The sequence below is a fragment of the Haemorhous mexicanus genome, chromosome 7, assembly GCF_027477595.1.
Source record: "Haemorhous mexicanus isolate bHaeMex1 chromosome 7, bHaeMex1.pri, whole genome shotgun sequence".
NCBI classification, from domain to species: Eukaryota; Metazoa; Chordata; class Aves; order Passeriformes; family Fringillidae; genus Haemorhous; species Haemorhous mexicanus.
Window position 1 is genome coordinate 24019541 of NC_082347.1, and position 22449 is coordinate 24041989.

The window sequence follows — 22449 nt, forward strand, 5'->3', positions numbered from 1 at the left end:
GAACGTTAATACACTGTGCTGGGAAATTTTTCAAAATGTCTCATTAACAGTTTACTCAACACCAAGGTACTGTGCTTGGAAGTCTGGTTTTTTATTTCTGATGTTTAACAGTTGATTAGTGCTGTCACCACCACTTTCCCTTTCTCTCTTCCTGATGCAATCCATAGAGATAACAACTATCTCTAGCTCTGTTTATGTTGCCTGGAAGTGGGAACCAAATGCTTCTGTTGATGAGAACCCACTGAAAATGGATTATTGCCAAGAGAATTAACATAGCACCCGAAGTAAGAAAACAGGAACTTGGATATAGAATTGTTTATGCATGGCTGTGTCTCTTTCTTTTTTTGTTTAAGTTGCAGTGAAGTGTGACTGTAGAATGCTGTGTACTGCTGAACTTATATACAAGATTTCTCAAGAACAAGGCATCTGTAAAACTTTAAACCTCAGTGATGATGATTAAGGTCCTGAAAGAAAATTAAAAGTGTTGTTCAAAATCTGTGCTGAAACTGATTCTGTTATAGAGCTGGATACTTCTGTCCTGGTCCTCTACCAGTTCTATTCAGCACAGAAAGTTGGTCTGTAGCTGGTGTCGCAGCATCACCTCTAGCTGGTGAAAACATTCCTGCCAGGGCCACTTCAGCAGTGGCTGGTGAGCTCCAGGACAGCCTGACCTCTTGGGTCTGGTGAGCAGATTTGCCTTCAGTCCCAACAAGTGACTGCTTTTATTAACTGATAGGACTTTTTTCTAACCATGACATCTAAATGCTTTGTAGTTCTAATTCAGTGTTTGAGAGTGCATTTTTTGGTGGGAGTTTATGAAGTATTTGGTGCTGTCTTCTCTTTAAACAAAGGAATTAAGTGTGGGATATTGTCTAGAGGTCTGTATGCTTGGCACGCTGACAGAGAAACTTCACTGGCTGTGGTACATTGTCTTACTCCAACATGCTGAATCCTGTTGTGATAGTGGTTTCTGGTTTTAGAAACAGTCTTCCCTGGTAGCTCTGCAAGGTTTCTTCTAAGCCTGCTGAAAAATGGATCTCGACAAAGAAGGGAAAAAGAAGAATGGAGAAGAGAAATTCTGTTAGTTGGTTTTCATAAGAATGAAAGTTTGGCAAATAAGGTCAAAGGCACTGTAAGGAAAAGAGATGTGAGGTAAGTGCTCACAGATGCTACCAGACACACACTGTTCCTTAGCCAGGAAATACTGCTGCTCCACATGGGCTTACATCAAACACCACCAAAGAGGGCACAGCAGAGTGATCTATGAGGTTCTAAAATCTGGATCATATTCTCCCCCGCATCTGACACGTCTCCTACCATTCAAGTTACTGGCTGAAAAGGAGTGTTTTAGACCCACATAAATTGAGTCACCTCATGCTGCCCATAAAGTGTTGCATGTGTTTCCTTAATTATAGAGTGCTCTTGGTTCTGCCTGGTGTTAGGCTCTTCGAAATCAGGTGACACAGACACGACCTGTCTTCTGGGCTCGGGGGTGACTTGGTCTTTCAATACAGGACAGCGCTACCCCTTTCACCACCTGCTCTGTGCCCCAGCCTCTGAGAAGTCAGCTCTGCACTGTACCTGACTCCTGAAGGATGGGGTGGGATGTGCTGTGCCACAGGCAGCAAGAGCTGCACTGTGAAAAAACCCCCACATTCCCCCAAAGCAGCAACTCCACACTAAGTAAGTCATGCTACTTGTGCATGGGCAGGGGTTTCTGCTGTATGGTCCCAGGAGGGCAGCTGGGTGGCTGGCTCTGGCAGGTGGCCTTTCACTGAGGCCTCACTCCTTAGACTGCTGCTGCCTGGGAGCTCTGCAAATGCTTCCCATGCCACTGCTTTCATCTGGCTAGGGAGTAATACAACACAACAGGACCAATAATACCAAATTCAGTCAAAGGATCCAACCCAGACCTCCAGTGACTTTCCAGCCACTAAGGGGGTGCCCTTTTAGTGCCCTGTGCCAAGTTAGGTCTTGTCTCACTGTTGTTCAAGCAGCTCTTTAGGGCCATGATGTTAGGTGGCATCTAGGGGACATCTCTGCATATCCTAGCTGGCTTGGCAGCATCAGAGTTCAAAGAAAATGTCCTTATTTGGGCCTACAGGTGTGAGAGTCATGTTGCTTTCTTGGGTAATGCCAGGAAAATAGCAACCCTCAGTACCTATGGAGAGGCACCTCTTCTGAATGATGTATTCAGACCTGAGGAAGGACCAGGCTCAGGCTACATGTTCTTTTATAGTCTCATCATCAAGACAAGTGTGGTGTCCTGGGGTTAAGCTCTGGGACCCCTCAGGGTACAGTCACAGACCTGCAGGACCTGTGGTGCCTGGGATGACTACCTGCTGGTGGCCAGTGGCAAGGTGGATGCAGGCAAGTCCCAGCCAGTGTTATTGCCAGTTTTGCCTGTTTCTTATTTTTATGGGGTTTTTGTTTGTTAGGGTTGGGGCGGTTGTTTGTTTTTTGGTTGGTTGGTTTAGTTTTGGTTGGGTGTGTGGTTTTTTTTTTTGTTTTTTGTTTTGTTTTTTTTTTTTTTTTTTTTTGTGTGTGTGTGTGTGTGTGTGTGTGTTTGTGGGTTTTCTTGTGGTGGTGGTGGCTTTTATTGTTTTTCTTATTTTTTTTGGTATTTTTTAATCAGGCCTGCCTCGGGGGCTGGCAGGCGCTGCAGGGCTTGTGTAAATACCGCGAAAGCAGGAGATTGCAACCCGGGGTTCCAAAACGACCACTACAGCTACTCCCGCGCTTCACCCCTGCTTTTACCATCAGCAAGGAAGGGGATGCTGTGCCACCTGCCCGCCTCGGCGCTGCCGCTCGGGGAGTTTCTGCCCTTTGGCCCTTCGCTGCAGGCGCGGGTCCCGCCGTCCCGCCCGGAGCTGCCGTCCGGCCCCGCTCTCACGGGACCCCGGATCGGAGCCGGGCCGCTCCGGCCCTCCGCACCCGCGGGGCCGCTCCTCGCAGCCTCCTCTTCTCACGGCGGCAGCTGGGTCTGTCATTGCCGCTGTGAAGCAGAGAAGCACTCCTGGACTAGCCGGTGTTCCCGGGGCGACTGGGATAATAGGGCTGACGGTGGTTCCTGACAAGGGGTAGTGCCACCCCTCTGATCGGTGTCACCCGCTGAGCCGATATAAAAGACAGAGAGGATGCTTACTCTCTGTGGGGAGCTGCTGGTGTGCCCTCTCCTGGCTGCTGAGGCAGACAATCTGTTTGGCATTGATTATCTCTCTGCTAACTTTTAATTCCAGTCTGGGCAGGCAATTGTCACAGTTCTAGCTAAAAAGTTCTTGTGCTGATAGTGAGTAGTCATGAATTTGTCTCACCTAAACAACAGAGCCGAGAGCCACTTTAAAGTATCAGAAGTGCATGAACTGGAGACAGTGGGGAAGAAAGCTTGGGACAATCCTGTTTACAGTGGTTCTCCCTCTACCTCCTCGAAAATTCAAACCATCTACAACCCCAAGTCTGTCCTGGAGAATCCCTATGAGAATTTTGGAGAAGTTGTGGATCCACTGCCCTACCAGGAAGAACAGAGCAAAGCTGTGAATGGGAAGACAAGTCCTCTCCGCAAGTGCTGCTTCTACATCTTCAGAGGCATCCGAGGTAAATCTCTATCTCATTAGAAGGCTCTTACTAGCCCTCAGAGCAATGGTGAGGGGTGGAAGAGAAGGGATGCAGAAGGTTGAAACCTCATAGTGTCTGTGTAGCCCAGGGAGCTGTTCAACATGCAGTAGCATTACTCCAGAGATCATCTTTGGCTGATCTGAAAGGAGCATCCTCATTCTGTGTGCCTTGCTGTAGCTTCATGGTGTGTCCTGTTACCTTTACTACAAGGTAAGAGACTTAGTGGGTCTCATGCTCAAGGTCATGCAGTGATTCTGTTGGCAGAGCTTAGGTGCTCTGAATCCCTAGGAGTCATCACTGTGGTGGTGAGACTATTCTGCCTTTGTGTGCATTTTCTAGATAGAATGGTGCTGGCCCCTGTGCTACAGTAACGTAAGAACTGATAGACATATCTACCAGAGAAAATCTAGCACTGTCAGGACTGAAATGTAGGGGATTACAGCAATGTATCCAATAATGTTTTGCTTGAAGATAGCTGAAAGAGGTGCTGTTACCAGTTTAAAAGACAAAGGAAAATGAAATATTATGTAGGCTTATTCAGAGGCAACCAAAACCCTGGGGGCAAGATAAGTCTCCTGTCAGAAAACAGTCCTGGGTAAGGGCATTATTTGAACAGTTTCTCATAGAAGGCATAAAATCCCAACATTTTAAAAACAGGAAAGATAAAGCAAAGAAAAAAAATTCTTGCCAATGTGTCCTTTTTTTCCTCACTTGGAAGGCAAGAACCCTTCTCAGAGCCATACCCTCTAACAGTATGAGTGGGTGAATAACAGTATAGCTTGGTCCTGAATTGCACAGCCCCTCTGTGATCAATGCTTTTGTCATTGCCATTACAGTCTAACACTACTAATTCACATGGAATTAGTAGAGCAGAGGCTTTAGAGATTTCTCCTGGCCAAGGAACAGTGCTGAGAGGGTTTGGTAGCTAATTACAGATTACTCTTAGGCAGTGTATCATTTATCTGGTTTATTCTGAAATGCTTTCCTCTAGGTATTTTTTGAGACTTAAAATGGAAAAACATATCCATACTTTAACATCAAATTTCCATTTGTGAGCTGCCAGAATTGAATTTGGAGCATGCAAATGCTGGTAACTGCCAAGATACTACATCATTTTCTTCTTCTGTTGCAGCAATGTTTCCTGACACTAACAGTGGTAAATAGGGCTGTAGGAAATACCAAATCTGGGAATCCAAAGGCCACTGCAGACAGACCAAAGGTCTCTTTGAGCCTCACAGAAGTGGGGACATTTTCCTTGAAGATTTTGCTTCCTTCCTTTGTATCTTTACTAGGTGCTCATCATGTTTCATTGCCTTTCCACTGCTGGCTTTTCCCTTTCCATTTAATCTCCTTGGTGTCTCACATGGAAAATAGGAGTAGTACATGTAAGTTAGTTAGACAATGAGAGTTTAAGAGGTTGGGGTTTTTGCTTAAAAAACATTTCCTGGGATTACATGTCCATAGCTAGTGGCAATAGTTGGATTATTAAGATTTTTTTCTTGTCCTCATCAGTTACTGTGCTGGGTTAGTAGTAAGTAGCTGCTGCACCTAGTGCCACTGCTCAGGACTGCTCCTCTCTAAGCAGTGTCCAAGCAACTCTGTGTCCTGGTTCCTTCCTGCCTCCTGCCACCTCTGCTGGTTCACGGCCGGCCCATGGGCAAACTTGGCTGGGTATCTGGGTGTATGATGGTTGATGAGGAATACCCAACTTCCCACTGCTTTTGGAAGAGGATCTCCAGCTGTACCTGAGACTGTGAGCTAGTCACTCACCTGGGTCACAAGTCTGGTTTAAAAGCACACTCATAAGATAATGCAGGTGTGGCCGGTAATTCTTATCAGTTACTTGTTAACTATCAGAGACTTATAAATGGATTGCATTCATAGCCTATTTTCTAGATTCTGTTTTTTTTTCCTTGCTCAGCCACGTGAGTGCTGGGTGATCATTCAAGGTGCCCTGAGGAAGACTGGATATCTTCTGGCCTTGAGTCCTTCTACTCCAAATGTCATGTCCAAAATAGCTGCATCCACAAGGGGGTAGGTGGTGCCAAAGGAGACACAGATGGGGACATGCTTCATGTATGAGGTGATAGATTTCCCTGGCATGTTTCCTAAAGACATAGCTGAAAATACACCTCAGCTGATACAGTATTACAACTACTGCATGCAGTCTGGAAGGACTGGAGCAGCCTCATGGTCCTCGAGGTATCATTTTGGGCAAGAGTCTGAACCAAGTTCTCAAGGATATTTGAGTCTCCTTGAACTTAGGTGTTCCTGAGTACACTTCTGTTCTCAAAGTAAAGAAGTCCTGTGCATTTGCTCCAAACATATGGATAGTAGGTGTTCCCTGCTCATGGAAAAACCCCAAACAAACCTGTTAAAAGATTCTAGTGTAGTCATATCTAAGGATGAAGGTAGTAGTTTAAAAGTGACCTGAAGAGACGGGGCAAATTGTTTCCCCATGTTTTTGTCCATTATGAAGATTTCTGTAGATCACATGATACTTTTTCCTCCACAGGAGTTAGTCCAGATCATCTCCAGGCTGTAATTTCTGTTGCTGGTCTGGATTGTCCAGAACAGACTCCTGGTTTGTCTGCCCAGATGTGACGGCAGATGCTTCAACAGCACTATGGTCACTATGGTAGTTAATGGTACAGAAAACTCTCTAATCTTTTGAGATGCCAAAGAGCTATCAAAATGACAGGATAAATGCACACAGACCACTAGAACACTTTAGCTTACTCCAGACAAAAAAGAACTTTGTCATCTGCCAGAGATGACTTCAAGTGTGGGGCCTTTGATCAGCTTTGATCCTGGTTTACAGGAAGAAGGTTGTTGCATTCTACTGGGGATAGAAATCAGGGCTGAGCTCTCTAGGAGCTGCAGGAAGCAGCAAGACCATGGCAATTATTGACAAGGCTTTCATCACTAGGCTTTCAATTGAAAGTTCTTATGCCTTTCAACTTCAGGAGTATTCCAGAAATCACAACAGAAAGCCATTACAAAAAGAACAAACAAATACGCTAATGGTATTAGGTGGTTCATCAAACACAAAATATCAAGGCTTCTTTTAAAGGAAGTGTTTCTCTCTTATTGATTGACAACCCTGGTGACATTTAGTGAGTTGTGTGAAGAAATAGGATCTTTAGCTGGTGCAATTGGTGTATTGGATTCTGCTAAGCTCCATTGTTAGATGTCCTGAAGATAATTTGGCTCTAAATGTTGCGCTGAAAATACCGAGTTGTGTTATTTGATTGAGTTTTATGACCAACAAGAAAACTGCAAGAGTTTTTAGGTAAGCAAGAGACAAATATTTGGGGTCTAATGGTTCAGTATACACTTAAAGAAGTAATAGTTGTAAAGCTAACACCAGATGCAGTTCTGCAATGGAAGACCTCTCAGAAGGTCAGCTGTTGGCACATGGGTAACTGAGATGTAATATGGTTTCAAGAGCATTTGTGACAAAGACTGAACTTCTGGAAAGAGTAAGCTAAAACACAGTCAGGCTATAAGGAGCAGAAAACAGAAGAAACATAAAACTGAATAGTGATTTAGCAAAATAAAAGGCCAGAATATTTCAGTGTTGGTTAGCTAAAAATCTTTTATTCATGCTGGAATGGTTCTTCTTAGGGGTATTTAGCAAATTTTTATAGGTCAAGTTTTGAAATGAAAAGTGGTTTGTCCTTGAAAAGCCACAAAACTTCAACTCCCAACAGCGCTTTGTTGGAACAGGACTACAGCTCCTCACATGGCCCTTGAGAATGGCCAAGAAAAACTCTACAGTTCCTTCTTTATACCCAACAGGTCTGTGGGGCACTACGCTGACTGAGAACACAGCTGAAAACAGGGAGCTGTATGTGAAGACCACCCTGCGAGAGCTGCTGGTCTATGTTATGTTCTTGGTGGACATCTGTCTCTGTAAGCAGCCGTCATATCTCATAGGCACCATTTCTGTGTGCAGCATGAGGGGAATAATGTGAGATTTTATTATTAGTCTTCCTTGCTCTGCTGTAAATGTTACATTTATTGTATGGGTGCTCACAGCAGCAAGAAGTTGTCATTAATGTACAGAATTTATGCTGCACAGAGAAGTAAAATTACTGACCAATGCTTACTGATGTTGGTTAGACTTAAGCAGTACTTTCTGATTGGCATTATCAGTTCTAGCCACTGACTCCACAGTCCTAGGAGCATCTGCCCAAGGTCTTTTCTCAGTTTCACAGCAAATGCTCAACCCCTGGAGAGCAGCTCTAGAAACTTCCTGGTACCAAAGACAATTCATGGAGGTTTTCCCCTCTGAGACTGGAAGGGTGGCTGAGGTGATAAAGCAGATGGCAGCCCACCCTGTTGTTCTTCAGTGAATGAAATGTGTCCCTGTACTGAATGGTAATGCTAATATGGACTTTGTGTCAGTAGGACAATGGCTGTTTGGTTCTGCAAAGGTTCATTCATTATCACCAGTGAGCACCTGTGGCTTGGGTTATATTTCATGGACCCAACAGCAGGAGAGATGGACAGACAATACCACTCTAAGTTACTATCATGCTGGCCCAGGGAGACAGTGCTTCACTTCCTAAAGAACCAAGACGCACACAGATGTACATGTCACACACTGACTCCTCCAGGATGTGTGGGGCTGTGTCTTGAATGTCAGGTGCTTTATTCTCCTGGTGTCCTTTCAAGAGTAGGACATATTCTTAGCGATTGCCGTGATGGATGTTTTCCTGAAAGAAGGAGCACTGGAGAGTTGAAACAACATGTTTGTGCAAGTTAGAGCCTGCTCCTCTTGGGGTTTCTTGGTAGATGAAAACTTACCTGGAGCTTTTCACTTGGGACACTAAGGTGGTCTTCATGCCTTCATGACTTCACATCAGAAATTCCAAACCAAAATATAGGTCATGGACTTTGTTCTGAGAAATAAAATTGCCCTCAGAAATTCTGTCTGGGAACAAAAACTGCTATCCAGAATGTTCAGTTGTATCCTCCAGTGGTCTTCTCTTACTACTTAACTCTTAGATTCGGTCAATCTGACCATTTAAAGTCTGCAACACAGAGTAGATAAGTTTGTAAATCCCTAAGAAAGCAGAAAGCCCTAATATTTATTCTCCTGTGTCTTGTTCAGCTTACCTATGAAAATATAAGCTACATAGAAAGTGAATATATAAATACAGTTATATCAGGCACCAATATTCAGGTATAAGAAAGGACCCTCCTCTTGTTCTCTTAGTGACATATGGAATGACGAGTTCCAATGCCTATTACTACACCAAAGTGATGTCTGAGCTCTTCCTGCAGACCTCTACAGATGGCCGTGTCTCCTTCCAGTCCATCGGCAGCATGGCTGACTTCTGGGTGGTGAGTACAAATCTGGCCTGCCATGGGGAGCCCTGAAACTCAGCTAGACTGGGATTTTCAGTTCCCTCTGAATTACTATTGAGTGATTTCAGCAAGACATTTTGCTGTGGCAAGATTTTGCCAGCTACTAGCAATAGTCTCAATAAGATTTGCATGCACAATATTAACTGATTTAAAGTATAGTTTATCCCTGAGCACTGTGTCCAGACACTGGCTAGGCTAAGTTTTGTGTGTTCCCAGAAGAGTCCATTTCCCAGTAAAACAGGCAGGACATAACAAAATAATTTTGGTGATACAAGCATCAGCTCATTGCACAGATAGGAAGTACTGGCCTAGAGAAGCCAAGGGGTTTACTTCAGGTTTCCTTGTGACACAAGTAGCTTTGAATCCTAGAATTCAGTATCTTCCAGCTGGTGTCTTAGTAATAGCCTATGTCTGTTTTCATGGCATTTTGAGAACATCAAAAATTAACCTGCCTGTAATTCATGCCTGGACTTGTCTAATCTGTAGATTCTTTGGGAAGAAGCTGGATTAAAATTTGCTGTGACTTTTACCAAAGAGAATAAAGGGGACAAACATCTGGGGTCTAACATATTTCTGTCAAAGAATGGGTGAAAGAGTAACAAGAGCCTCAGTGAAGGCCACTGAGTTATTGCAACCCCTTATCTCTGACAGCCAGAAGTTATTTGTCAATTAGTTGCCTTTTTCTGTCATATTAAAACACTCCAACAAACAATGGCCCTATTGTTTCCCCGCCACTGTTTCCAGGACACTGGCACACGCACTTTTCATCATTTACAACTTGTGCCAAGGCAATTCCTTGAGACTTGTGCTGACTGAAGTAGAAGAGACAATGAGACTTGCAGGGCTTTTGTCTCTTCATTAGACACAGAAGGTGCCACAGACACATTAGAGGCCTGTGAGAAACCAACAATGACCCTGCTGCCCAGCATCCCTCCTCTACCACCAGCCCTGGTCTTTCCTCTCCTTTACATGCAACACAAACTTCAGCTACTTTCCATCTTGGGGATTGGAGAGGGGTCAGTCAGGTCTCACTACTTCAGTCCCAGACTAAGAAAATTCCTCTGATGTGTGAGCTACAATGGAGCTGTTTTCCTCTGCCTCCTTTGCAGTATGCACAGGGTCCCCTGCTGGATAACCTGTACTGGACAAAGTGGTACAACAACGAGTCCCTGGCGGCGCACAGCACGCAGTCACACATCTATTACGAGAACCTGCTGCTGGGTGTCCCACGCATGAGACAGCTGAAGGTGAAGAACAACTCCTGTGTGGTCCACGATGACTTCAAGGAGGAAATCTCGGGCTGCTATGATGTATACTCTGAAGACAAGGAGGAAAGGGTCTCCTTTGGGCTCATCAATGGAACGGCGTAAGTACATCCAATCCAAATGAGTCTCTTCTAGTTCAAATAAGAACTGCTGAGCTGCAGGATGCCGGGGGTGAGTTTCTCACATAAGGCTGAAATAACCCTCGCAGTCAGAGACAGAAAGTCCTTTTTGTCTATCAATGTTTAGTGTCTCTTTGTGGGGAAGCACAACAGAATCAGTTTTCATGTTGGGAAAGCCATGAAAAAATCCAGTGGGAATATAGAAGAAATTGCTGCCTATTTTTAAGAGAGTGAGAATAAATAAAGACCTTTGGGGCCAGATCCATCAAATGGCAAGCTGGCATTTAGCTGGCAAGTTACTATTTGCTTTCCTCTGGGATTTCAGGATCCAGAGAAAAGTGCATCCCTTTCATCTTGACAACCAGTTTCTCTATAATAATGTGAGGTAGCTGCAGTTTAATATCTCTGCTCACTGTATGAATCTTGATCCATGAATGAGAAGCTATTATTCATCAGGAAATACGAGTACAAGAGCATTCTAAGCAGATGGTTGTGTGTGATGTGATAGAAGGTAGATCCTGAGAATAACCCCCATGAAAAAAAGACTGATATAGCCAACAAACCTCAGCATTTTCCCTCCATAGTATTGCAAATCATGTTGTGTCACTGCTGGGAGGCACTAAACCAGAAAACCAACCATGATGGTTATCAGTATTATGTAGGGTCTTCAACTGAAAACTGCTCTGACCCTTGAAGATATAATTTTTCCAGGGCACAAGGCCATATTCAAGCCTGGGCAGGTGAAGCCTTTCTTTGTGCCTTGTCTGTTGCAGGTGGAGGTACCATTCTGAGGAGGAGCTGGGTGGTTCATCTCACTGGGGAAGACTAACCAGTTACAGTGGGGGAGGATACTACATAGACCTCAAGATGACCAGGGAAGAGAGTGCTGAAGCCCTGCAGGTCTTGAAGGAGAAACTGTGGCTGGATCGGGGAACACGAGTTGTCTTTATTGATTTCTCTGTGTATAATGCAAATATCAATCTTTTCTGTGTTCTGAGGTAAGCTGAGTCCAGATGAAAATTCTTCAGCCTTTTGCATCTTCCTCAATGCCTCAATTTGTTTCTTAAAATGCAAATATTTTATTATGGTCCACCCGTGGGGTGGTGACGATGCCCCTGCTACTACTGAATGATGTCAGTAGAATTGTATGGTTTCATGAGAAGTCTTGGTCTTCCTGAAATAACCAGTCACACTTCTTGTCACCTTTCACCCTTTCCTATCACAGGCAGTGAAGCAGCAGAGATAGGGCTGCATAAACGCATACACAACTCTTCCACTCATGGTCCGATGGATAGCTCATGCTCAAGTTTGATGCCTCTCAAAATTATGAGCTTCCATCCCAAGAAATTGTTTCTTTGTCCCCTTCAAGGTTAGTGGTTGAGTTTCCAGCCACTGGTGGTGCCATTCCCTCCTGGCAAATCCGGACAGTGAAGCTTATACGATATGTCAGCACATGGGACTTCTTCATTGTTGCCTGTGAAATTGTATTCTGTGTCTTCATCTTCTACTATGTGGTGGAAGAAGCTTTGGAGCTCCGTATCCACAAGTTTCAGTACTTCACCAGCATCTGGAACATTCTGGATGTGGTTGTCATTCTGGTGAGGATCCTTGCTTACTTTTTGGGGGAGGAATGGAGGAGGTGTGTAAGAGCCAAAATAAATGAAGGAAAGTGGAAATTAGTCTAGATAAGACAAGAACTGGCACATACTAAAATGAACAGCAGAGTAAATTGACACTTGTTCTTGTCTGGAAGAACTGCTAGGAGAAAATTCTTAGAGATGCCCCCAAAAGACTGAAGTCAGGGTATCATTCAGCACATCAAAACAATACTTTCATAGCCTACCACTAGACTGCAGCTCTGAAGTGGGATTGCAATGAGTTCTGAGACATCTTAATTTCCATGGAAAGCACAGGAACAGTGATTATGGCAGACTCCTCCTCTTCCTCTTTGCAGCTCTCCATTGTTGCCATTGGGTTCCACATCTTTCGCACCACTGAGGTGAACAGGCTGCTGGGAGAGTTGCTGGAACACCCCAACACCTATGCAGACTTTGAATTCCTGGCCTTCTGGCAGACGCAGTACAACAACATGAATGCAGTCAACTTATTTTTTGCCTGGATCAAGGTACTGTAGGGGATCTTGGAGGTGCCAGGTCTCCAGTCAAGTCTCTCCTTCTGGATAGCTTCAGGGTTGTCTCTTCCATCCCTCTGAGTAAATGAGTGTAATAGCTGTAGAACAGAGAATTTTCCTTGAAGTCATATGCTCTGTTTTGCAGTAAATCTGGACAACTTTTCACCCTGCATTCTGAGGTCAGTTATTCAGAGGTAACAGGGATATAAGCTCAGACACTGTGCTGCAAAAGTGGTTTTAGAAAATGCTGAGTACCATGTAACTTTGTCCATCCTATACTATTTTGGTATTCTTGAGGATAATCTGCAAACCATGTTTTTTTCCATGATGATCATTCAAGAGCTGGAAATGACTCATCTGTTGACATGGACTTTGCATTTCAACTAAAGCATCTTGGTGTGGCGGAAAGCCACCAAGGGGCTCCTCATCAGCCTTAAGAGACTTGTCTTTCTAGCAGTCCCTGTTTATATTTTGCTTTGACAAAGGGAACAAAGCCATACGTTTATGAACCCAGAGAAGGATGGTGGCACATCTGGGATAAATGTCCTGAAGACTAGGCCACCATTCCCTACCTACCTTTCCCTTCAGTACTTTGGTCCTGTAATGAACCTCCCGTTTTGGTAAGCACGAGCATGCATGAGAGAGACTGACTAGCTGATGGTTTGGCCTAACTTTGTCTCCATTCTTCCATCCTGCAGATATTCAAGTACATTAGCTTTAACAAAACAATGACCCAGCTCTCCTCCACACTGGCACGTTGTGCCAAGGACATCCTGGGGTTTGCCATTATGTTCTTCATTGTCTTCTTTGCCTATGCCCAGCTGGGTTACCTTCTTTTTGGCACACAAGTGGAAAACTTCAGTACCTTTGTTAAATGCATGTAAGTGTGTAAGTTAGTACTGTGTTTCCATAATTTTATCAAAATTTTAACTGCTTTTCACTCTTCCCCCCAGCTGCAAATCTCAATGACAATCCTGTTCTATTTCATTGTAATAAAGCCACAATAGTTGATAAGGTGCTCACAGCCTTCTGGCTGTGACATCTTCATGGACAAAAGAACGCAATAAGAAAACGGAGGGCTACAGGCAGATTTCTGTTTATCTGGTGTTCATCAGTAATGACAAGAGATATGGTGGATATTGGTAAGGATATTTATTTCCACAGAAGTCCCACAGATACTGATCAATATATCTGAGACAGAGGATGACCCGTGGGTGGATGAGCACACATAGAAGGGAGTGTTGGGGAAGTGAGTTCAATCCCATCTCAGACAATCCTGCAGACCATGGGCCTGCTCAAGTAATGTGTGATGTTAATGGAGGTACCTGCTACAGCAATGGTTTTCAGCTTGTGTCCCACAGACCTCTGGGCACCCAGGTCCTGCCTTTGAAGGGTCTACAAGAGAAAACAGAGATAAGGAAGCTTAGGATCAATACACTTAAAAATCCATCATTGTAGGAGCTATGAAGTACAAAAAGTTGAAGAGCACTATCCAGTTCTAACGTCTCTCCAGAGTGTCACAAATTTTCTTGCAAGAGACGGCTTTGTTGACTCAAATGCCTTTAATTAGGGAAAATTCAGGTTGTTTTGGTTTTGACTCCTGTTTATACTAAAACACAATTGGTGGAATTTTGTTTTGGTATAAATTTGTGTGGAAAACAGGTTTTATTTTCCTATTTTTCTAATGAGATCAGCTCCCTTCACCCCTGAAATACTATGGATGTATTTAACTTGTCACTCTGGAGTGACTTAGAGCCTGCTCTGGTTTGTGCCTGCGCCCATCTGGGCTGCAGGGAGGTTCAGGTTCACCTCAGGACTGTTTGCGTATGCCTTTGTGTGACCCTGTGCTTTTTCTTTCCCCCAGTTTCACCCAGTTTCGGATCATTCTTGGTGATTTTGACTACAATTCCATTGACAATGCCAACAGGGTCCTTGGGCCTCTTTACTTTGTCACCTATGTGTTCTTTGTTTTCTTTGTGCTTCTGGTAAGCAACAAAGTCCTCCTTGTCCCTGTACTGAAAGCAGCATTTGAGAGACCCCTCCTGACAATCCCTGGGTTAGGTGAAAATGCTTAGAAAAGGAGTTTCAGTTACAATAGCTTTGCAGTGCAAATAGACCACAGTAGACAAAGAGTGTGTTACTACAACTGGGGATTTGATTATTTAGGGTGACTAAGGGCCAACATCTGTTAAGGTGAAAACTGAAACTGACTGGCTTCCTAGGCAATGGATGCAGAGGGATGCTCATAATAACCAGGTTAAACACCCCGTGTCAGGAGTCCATATGTAGCTTAAGATTTTGCTAGAGAAACTACCAAAGGTAGTATTTGAGGTGGGAACAAATGTACTTTCAGCCACTGCTTTAATTGCAAAAACTTTAGAAAACATGGTGTGGCTGAAGTAGGCCTTTTCTTGACCCTCTCTTATTTGCCCAAGAGATATCCCATAGGGAAACAACTCCTTGTTTAACTCAGTCTTGCACATCTGTGCCTGCTTCTTGCTGCTTCAGCTGCTGGAGCAGGCAGGATGTCTCATGCATATTCATCTCACTTCTTCCCCTTTTCCTAGAACATGTTTCTGGCCATCATCAATGACACCTACTCAGAAGTCAAGGAGGAACTCTCGAGCCAGAAGGATGAGCTGCAGCTCTCTGACATCTTGAAGCAGGTGATGAATAATGAAAGCTCTGCTACTTTCTAGCTAAATCATGAAGCATTTTTTTAAAGTCCCTGACTTAAGTGGAATTTACTAGAGAGAAACAGTGGTTGCCAACTCCAGATACCCCTTCTTTGTGTGCACAAGAGTCACAATTCCTTTCTGGGATAAATCAAGCTCCCAGACCCTTTGGCAATAGGAAGGTGAGAAAGCAGGTATTGGGTGAATCCTGTTACTTGATGTAGTGTTTCTGAGAGACTTTTCTTCCCAGTATGGTCTCTAGACAAAGCTGTCCTTCGTAAAATGTACTTTGCTTGATAACGTGGCAAGTCCTGCTGTGCTAAGTTGAGCCTGTTACAGTGGCACAATTCTAGCAGGTTAAATCTGTCTTTCCCATGGGCAAATTCCAGAAAAGTTCCTAGAAGGTCACAATTCTGCTGTGGGACCAATATTCTACAAGGAACACTATTTGAGACATTATCTTAAACAGCTGATGTGTTGGGAAATCAGATAAAGGAAGAAGGGAGGGTGCGAAAAGCAGAGGGTTAGCGTGTTAGTGTCACTCTGAAGGTGTGATTCTAGTTTGGAGATGAGGTTCATACAGCAGTGCTTTATTTTTTGCTTGTGGAAAGCTTGAAAACTCCTGCTATTGCTTAGCATATGCTCACTTGTATCACATTGCCCACTCTGCTCTACACTCTTCACTGTTCTGTGTGCATGACTCTGTGTCTGTGTCTTCGGTCACAGAGCTACAACCGGACACTCACAAGGCTGAAGCTGAAGAAGGAGCAGATTTCTGATGTGCAGAAAGCCCTGCAGAATGGAACAAAACAACTAGACTTTGAAGACTTCAAGAACAGCTTGAAGGAGTAAGTGAGTCAGTTTGAGGGATGTCCACTTAGTTTTTTCTCCTACTAATACAGGTAATTTAAGTTTTCTGCTTTTCAAGACAAGGAGAGCGATTAGCTCAGATCTGGGTAATTTAAGATTAAAAAAAAAATCTTTCCTCAAATATTTAATTACCTGTTCTAAATAGATTTGTGTAACTATCTCTTGCCCATTTGGGATGTTTAGGTTTATCACTGGCAGGAGGAAACAATACACTGATTTCAAAATTCTCACTCTGTTACATCTTAACAGTATAATTCTATGCTTTGAGCTTTCTCTTTCTATTCTTTTGCAGACTGGGCCATGCAGACCATGAGATCACAGCAGCTTTCTCCAGATTTGACAAAGATGGCAACCATATCCTTGATGAAGAGGAGCAACAGCAGATGAAGCATGACCTAGAGGCAAAAAGGGTAAAAAAATGGGCAAGGAAAAAAAAATCTTCTGTTTGGCAGACATCACTGCAAAGTGGCCTCAGGAATCTTTGGGTTTATGGTATAAACTAAGCAGGCAACTAAAATATAGTTCCAACTCTACCTGCATGCAGCTGAGTGTATTGTTGCCTGTGAAGCTCTGTGTCATGGACAGTAAAGCCAGCCACAGAGTTTGTATCCATACTTGAAGGAATTTTTGTTTTCCAGGTTGCTCTGAATACAGAGATTGAAAATTTGGGGAAATCCTATGCTGACAACAACCTGGATGAGAATCTGACCTACCTGGAAGCAAGGAATAACCACACTAATAAGGCCACCTGGGTCTCCAAAGAAGAGTTCCAAGTGTATGTTTGTGCTGTCAGTAGTTTAAACACCCTGCAAATGAGGGGTCCAATTTCCTGCTGCTTCCTTCCCTGATGTAACTCTTTACAGTTGTGCTGAGCAGTTTCAGTAAGATCTTTTCCCTTTTATCTTGCACATGTGTAAATAAGCAGGTCAGGACATAACTGGAGCTGTTCTAGTAATGTAGTTTACTTCTTTCTGTAAAAGATTGAGTTAACAAAGTTTGATTTCTGCCTCTTGAATAACCTCTGCAGCTGTCATTTAGCCACAGGCAACATGCTGTCATGTTTCAGGTCAGAAGGTGGCCCAAATAACTGGGCCAGGGAAAGCTAATACCTTTACAGAAGGTCCTGTAGCAATAAATATCCTTGATTTATAGCCTAGTTGGCCTTTATCCTTCAGGTCCAAGAATAACACTTGGCTATTTTCTCCATAGGAGGAGCACAGTATAAACACAGCAAAGTGAATCTGTATATCTTGATTCTGCTACTGAGAAACACTTAGCAAACCACACAGGGCCATATCAAAGAAGAGGCAGGTGCAATATTTAATAATGGAATTACGCTGTGTCTAGGCTGGGATCCATCCTAAAGAGAACCACTGATTACAGATGAAAACACAGTGTGGCGGGGAGTTATGTCACCAGTAGGTGACATAATCAGTGATCTGGGAGCATTCACTTCTATTTGAGGTGTCTGGGAGATGTCTGCAGCAAATCCCTTGACCCATCATGAGAAAAAGCTTAAAAATGCTCTCCATGTCTCCCTCAGCCTCCTGCATCGTGTGCTGCAGCTGGAACAGTCCATAAACAGCATTGGCTCCAAGATTGATGCAGTGGTGAAGAAGCTCGATGTGCCAGAAAGAAAAGAGCTGAAGAGGAAGGATCTGTTGGGCAAACCACTGGGTGATGTTAGCAAGGTTGGTAGCCCTCCACCATGCATTTGAACCAGCTTCAGATCAGGTGACTAGCTCTGCTGGGAAAGAGGGCTTGGTATCATTCTTTGCTTTTCCAATCTTCATTGACTTTAGATAAAAAGGCTTGGGCAGGGTGTATGATCAATCCTTTTCTGTTTAAACAAAATGACATAAAGCCTCTTGTTTTCATGTTCCCATAGTTAACCCTAATACATTTAAACACACCTTCTGGCTCCTTTGAGGCCAGCCTCAGCCCTGTGGCAGTGGGTAAAATTTGCCTGTCGTCAGTTGCTTTCTAGCTGTTCATCCTCAGACATTAAAATGATCAAACTGCCCTTTGCAACAAGAGCAGCTCATGGCTGTTGTGGACTATGATCTTAACATCTTGCCTGTGGATGATTTATCATATGTGTGGTGGAAGATTGGCCAACTGTGTGCTTATAGCATATCACTGTGATTTTTGCCAAAGAGTGCCCATATTGAGTCAACCAGTGTATTTTGGATCTTCAGCTTTAAAGTCAAAGGCAGCAAGGCATGGGGCAATGTCACTACTCCATGTTTTTGTAGATTCAATAATAAGACTATCCAAACAGCACAAAGTGACCTAGCAGAGTCAGAAAGAAGTCTCCCTTTTGCAGAGTAGTCTTGCTATCCCTTTGCATCTGAAAGAGTGTTTTGGGAGGTCCTACTCATGTGAACTTGCACAAAATCTTATGCAAGTGTTTGTTTGCAGATTTGCTGTGCCACAGCTTTTCTGTGAAGGTGCTCATAGAGGATGAAAAGGGATGAATCTCTCCTACTTAGTCTAAAGCTTGAATGTGCATTCATTAGTGTATTGGATCTTTAATAGACAGGCAGGCTTGTTCTAATTTCTGAGAGAATGTGGGAAGACATTTTAGTATCATGAACACCTTGCCTCTCTCCTACAGTGTTGCTAGACTTCTTGGTAGCTTGCTGACATTGCAGGTCACACTTTCTTCTTTTTCACAGGAGGAAGAAGCCAGTCAGGAAGAGCTGTACCCCCAGAGCCTAGACCAGCTGGGAAAAGAAGCAGAAAGTTGGAGGATGGAACACATACAGAGAAACAACCTGAGTGGCAACTCTTCCCAAAATGGGGTCTATCCCATCTTGCCCAAGTCAAGTGTGCTGGGGTCTCAGGTGCCCAAGAACCTCTAACCAGTCTGATGTGCACTTCTACAGCAGTGCTCAACAGCCCAGTGCTCCCAGTCTGGCTTCCATGGTACCAAGTCACTGTCATTTGTTCCCCTGTTATTAGGATAATCCAGAGAGCTGGACACAGACACCACTGTTGCCAGGAATTCTTAATGTGAAAAAGCAGGGATGCTCTTCTCCAGTGTAACGATGTATCATGACACAGAGCTAGAACTTCTATCCCTCTTCACCTCCTCCCCTGTACCTGTATCTCAGGAAGAGGTGAAATTTGGCACTAGGTGATGTATTAGGTTTCTGCTTCTGAACAGGCTGGCCCAACATTGCTTATCTAGCCTTCCCCAAAAAGTAGGGACCCCAGAACTCTGACGGTTTGTGTCCAGATAAGCATATTGCAGCTTGTTCCCAAGACACGATCTTCTGCGGGAGAAAGATTTGGCTGTCATGTAAAGGAAGCAGAATGTAATCACCAGTGTGAAATGGGAAGAAGAAATGTAGTTGTTTCTACCTGGTTACAGCCCTTTTTGTTCTATTGTAGTTTGTTTCCAGATTACCTTGGTAACCCTCTCTGTACCTTAGGTTCAGGTGTTGAGGAAAGAGGCTACTAGTGCTTAACTCTGGATAACAATGAGATACAATAGGAGTTGACACCAGTGTAATTGGGAGAAAGTCTGAAATATTCTAAAATGAGAAGCAGTTGGTGGAGTCCTAGGTCTGAGTGTTAGGGAACAAACTTCTGGTTATATGTTTTCTAGCATAGCTGCTGACATTAAGAAACCTGTCATTTATTTTCACACTCTTTAAATTGCATCTCAAGGTTCTTGCATCTTGCAAACTAGCATCCCATTTATGAAGTTTAGTGCTTCTTGTTTTTGTCAAGGAAACAAATTTGCAGTTATGGGTGCTGACACCATTTGCATTTAAGAATATTGTGAAAATGAGTGTCAGTTTTTTCACCACATGCAAAATACTTTTTTTCCAAGCATTTTTCTGTTTGCTGAGGCTTCCCTTTCCTTGTAATTGGTGGAGGCTCTTGCTACTATTACAGGGCCATTGTAAATATATCTCAAATACCTTAATGACTGATATTCTGCAATAGTTAACCTCAAATAGGCTCTGTAGGCTTAAAACCAGTAGAAATGTGAGTTGTACCAGACCACTGCTAACAGTTCTCATTAGTGCTACACTGTTTAGTGTGCTGTGCAGTGACAGGTTCACTTGGGACCTTGTGCAGGCGCATCTTGTATTGCCACCTTTTTTAAGATGGATGTGTCACTGCATTCTGGGGAAAGCCTCTTTGGCAGTGTCTGAAGGACCTCAGGATGAGCCCTGTCCTCAGATGGCCCAGGTTTCAGTGCTGCCACAGCTACAAGATAGTCTTGGTAAATTGAAGGAGGCTGTCATTCAACTAAAGGGCCCGGCAGAAGCTGTGAGAAGGAGCTTGCTGCCCAGCCCACAGGGAGGTTAGATTTCAAACAGGAGCTGTGGAGGCAGGAACTGCAGGATCTCATGACTCACTTTCCATCATCAGCTGGTCCTGCTGCTGGGGACGAGACTGTGAGGTACTGCCATGGTTCTTCACCCCCAGTTCCAGTGAATTCAGAATTGAGCAAAACGTCTTACTTTCAGCTCTTCTGGCTGAAAACAGAACAGTGGTGTTGCTTACTTCCTCCTCCTCTCTGCATTGAAGCTATTATCTTATTCAGAAGAAAACAGCCTGTCAGGAGACCTTCCTAAAATAGGCTTTTTCCCCCCTCCAAATTTTAATTAAACAGGAAATTCATATGCAAAACTGTGATTGAACAGATGAACTATGTGCTCTATAATGGGCTCAAATAGTGCACACAGCCCTTTGTAGTCAATTCATTAGGTCATCTGTGTTTTGAAAGGCACAGAGGAAGGTTCTTACAAATTAATTTGTAAGACCTTGTTTTAGATCCTGGTTCAAGTAGACTACAAGTACCAAGGCATAATTGCAAAGCAAGAAAAAAAAATGTCTGTTCTTTTGAGGTCTCTGAAAGTGTCTGCCTTTTCCATGGACTCAAATTGCTGGATGAGATTCTGAGTCTGTATTACTGCACAGATATCAAATGCTTGGGATGCTGATATTTTAGGAACTAAGTCTGGCACTTTGGGAGAGATCCAAGCAGCAGTTGTCTGCTTCAGGTGGCAGAACCTGTGCTAGTAGCCAGTGTAAGATATGTTGCTGGCTGAGGCTGAACTTCTTAACCTAGAAATAACTACTGTGAGGGTAACAGGATCCTGAAATAAGGTTCTTCCAAGAAAGTGAAGGTAAAACTTATTATCTGTAAAGCTTGGCTTTACAAAACCTCAGATTTCTCACAAGGGAGAGTGTTGTTTAGCTGCTCTGTTCAGAGAAGGTGACTCAGAACCTCCCTTTCTGCATTGCTCAGTGTTTCTTTTCTCTTCCCCTCCTAAGCTGTGCCAAACCCCAAGACAGCCCCACAGATAACCTCCTACTGAGGCAGGGGTGCTGCAGCCACAGCAGCAAGTGTAAGAGCCCTGCCTGTCACTACACACCAGAAGATAATCTCCACCCCTCTGCTCCTTTTGGCACAGGGACTCCCATAACTATCAGGAAAGGCAGGTGACATGCAGAGGTGTGACAGCTGAACTCAGATCCACGGGACAGTGACCAAGAGCATCAGACAACCAGCTCCCAAGCACTGAGTCTGCTCTTTAGGGCAGCAGCAGGAGCAAAATGGTAATGTTCATATGCAGTGTTTGTTCATGCCTGAAATTTGGGAAGCCAGTTTTCCCCTGCAAAGGAAGGAGTATCCACAGGCCACTGACGCTGTGAGAGATGTCTGCCTCTCACTCTGCCTGTCTCTGGTAAATGCAGGAGACTCTAGCCCAGCTTGCCAGAGCTTTCCCTTTCTCTTTGGCAAGGACAGCCTGGCAGCTTCCTCTCCCTTGGACGTGGGGGACAGCAGTCAGCCTGCCATGTTGAGAAGCCCTAAACCAGCTCTGGCTGTAATCAGACAAGAACTGCAGGCTGTAGTGGTCACCCAGGTCAGCTCTTTTCCCCCTTCCTGGCAGAAAGACCACTTCCCTCTGTGGTGTGATTTTAGTAGTGCTAGTGCTTCTCAGTGTAAAACAACTTCTGTTACATGCATGTGCCTGCATTAATCTCCTATTTCTTGTACATTTTTATGCCACTGTGCCTTGTCTGTTCTTTGTGCAATTGTCAATTGTGCTTTCAAGCTGGTTGAAAAATAACATCAATACACCAAATGGTAAGTTCATTCAGCTTTTCTTTTCAAATACGTGTTGTCAGGCCTCCCCTCAGGAGCTGATATTACTTAGATGATACATGTCTGATGAGTAAAGTATTTGTTCCTCAAAAAAAAAGGTGCATGATTGTGTTTTGTTTCAATCTGTAGAGGGTAGCCTTCCAAACTGCACTGTGCCAACTGTGCCTTGAAGTGGTTAAAATCTTTGGGAAGAGGTTTGGAAAAGCATAAAGTGCTTTGAAGAGATATCAGCAGTTATCACTGCTATTTATGTTGGCACTAGCAG

At 43.9% G+C, this 22449-nt stretch overlaps 1 protein-coding gene across 1 annotated transcript; it reads left to right on the forward strand.

The window, feature by feature from the left end:
* The first annotated feature begins 2620 nt into the window (after positions 1–2620).
* Positions 2621–22281, forward strand: PKD2L1 (polycystin 2 like 1, transient receptor potential cation channel). Its single transcript, XM_059851479.1, has 15 exons — positions 2621–3594; positions 7417–7530; positions 8840–8967; positions 10101–10357; positions 11149–11373; positions 11745–11973; positions 12330–12500; positions 13205–13386; positions 14371–14491; positions 15074–15172; positions 15908–16029; positions 16344–16461; positions 16690–16826; positions 17595–17742; positions 18730–22281. Exons 1-15 carry the CDS (start codon positions 3300–3302, stop codon positions 18913–18915), a joined length of 2532 nt encoding a protein of 843 aa, XP_059707462.1. The 5' UTR covers positions 2621–3299; the 3' UTR covers positions 18916–22281.
* Positions 22282–22449: the final 168 nt, after the last annotated feature.

Bases quoted from the DNA above. Each gene is read 5' to 3' on its own strand.
- PKD2L1 (XM_059851479.1), top strand. From the start codon at position 3,300: ATGAATTTGTCTCACCTAAACAACAGAGCCGAGAGCCACTTTAAAGTA. The intron at 13,387-14,370 runs GTAAGTGTGTAA...TCTTTCCCCCAG, and splicing joins AGTACCTTTGTTAAATGCAT to TTTCACCCAGTTTCGGATCA. The intron at 14,492-15,073 runs GTAAGCAACAAA...CCCTTTTCCTAG, and splicing joins TTGTTTTCTTTGTGCTTCTG to AACATGTTTCTGGCCATCAT.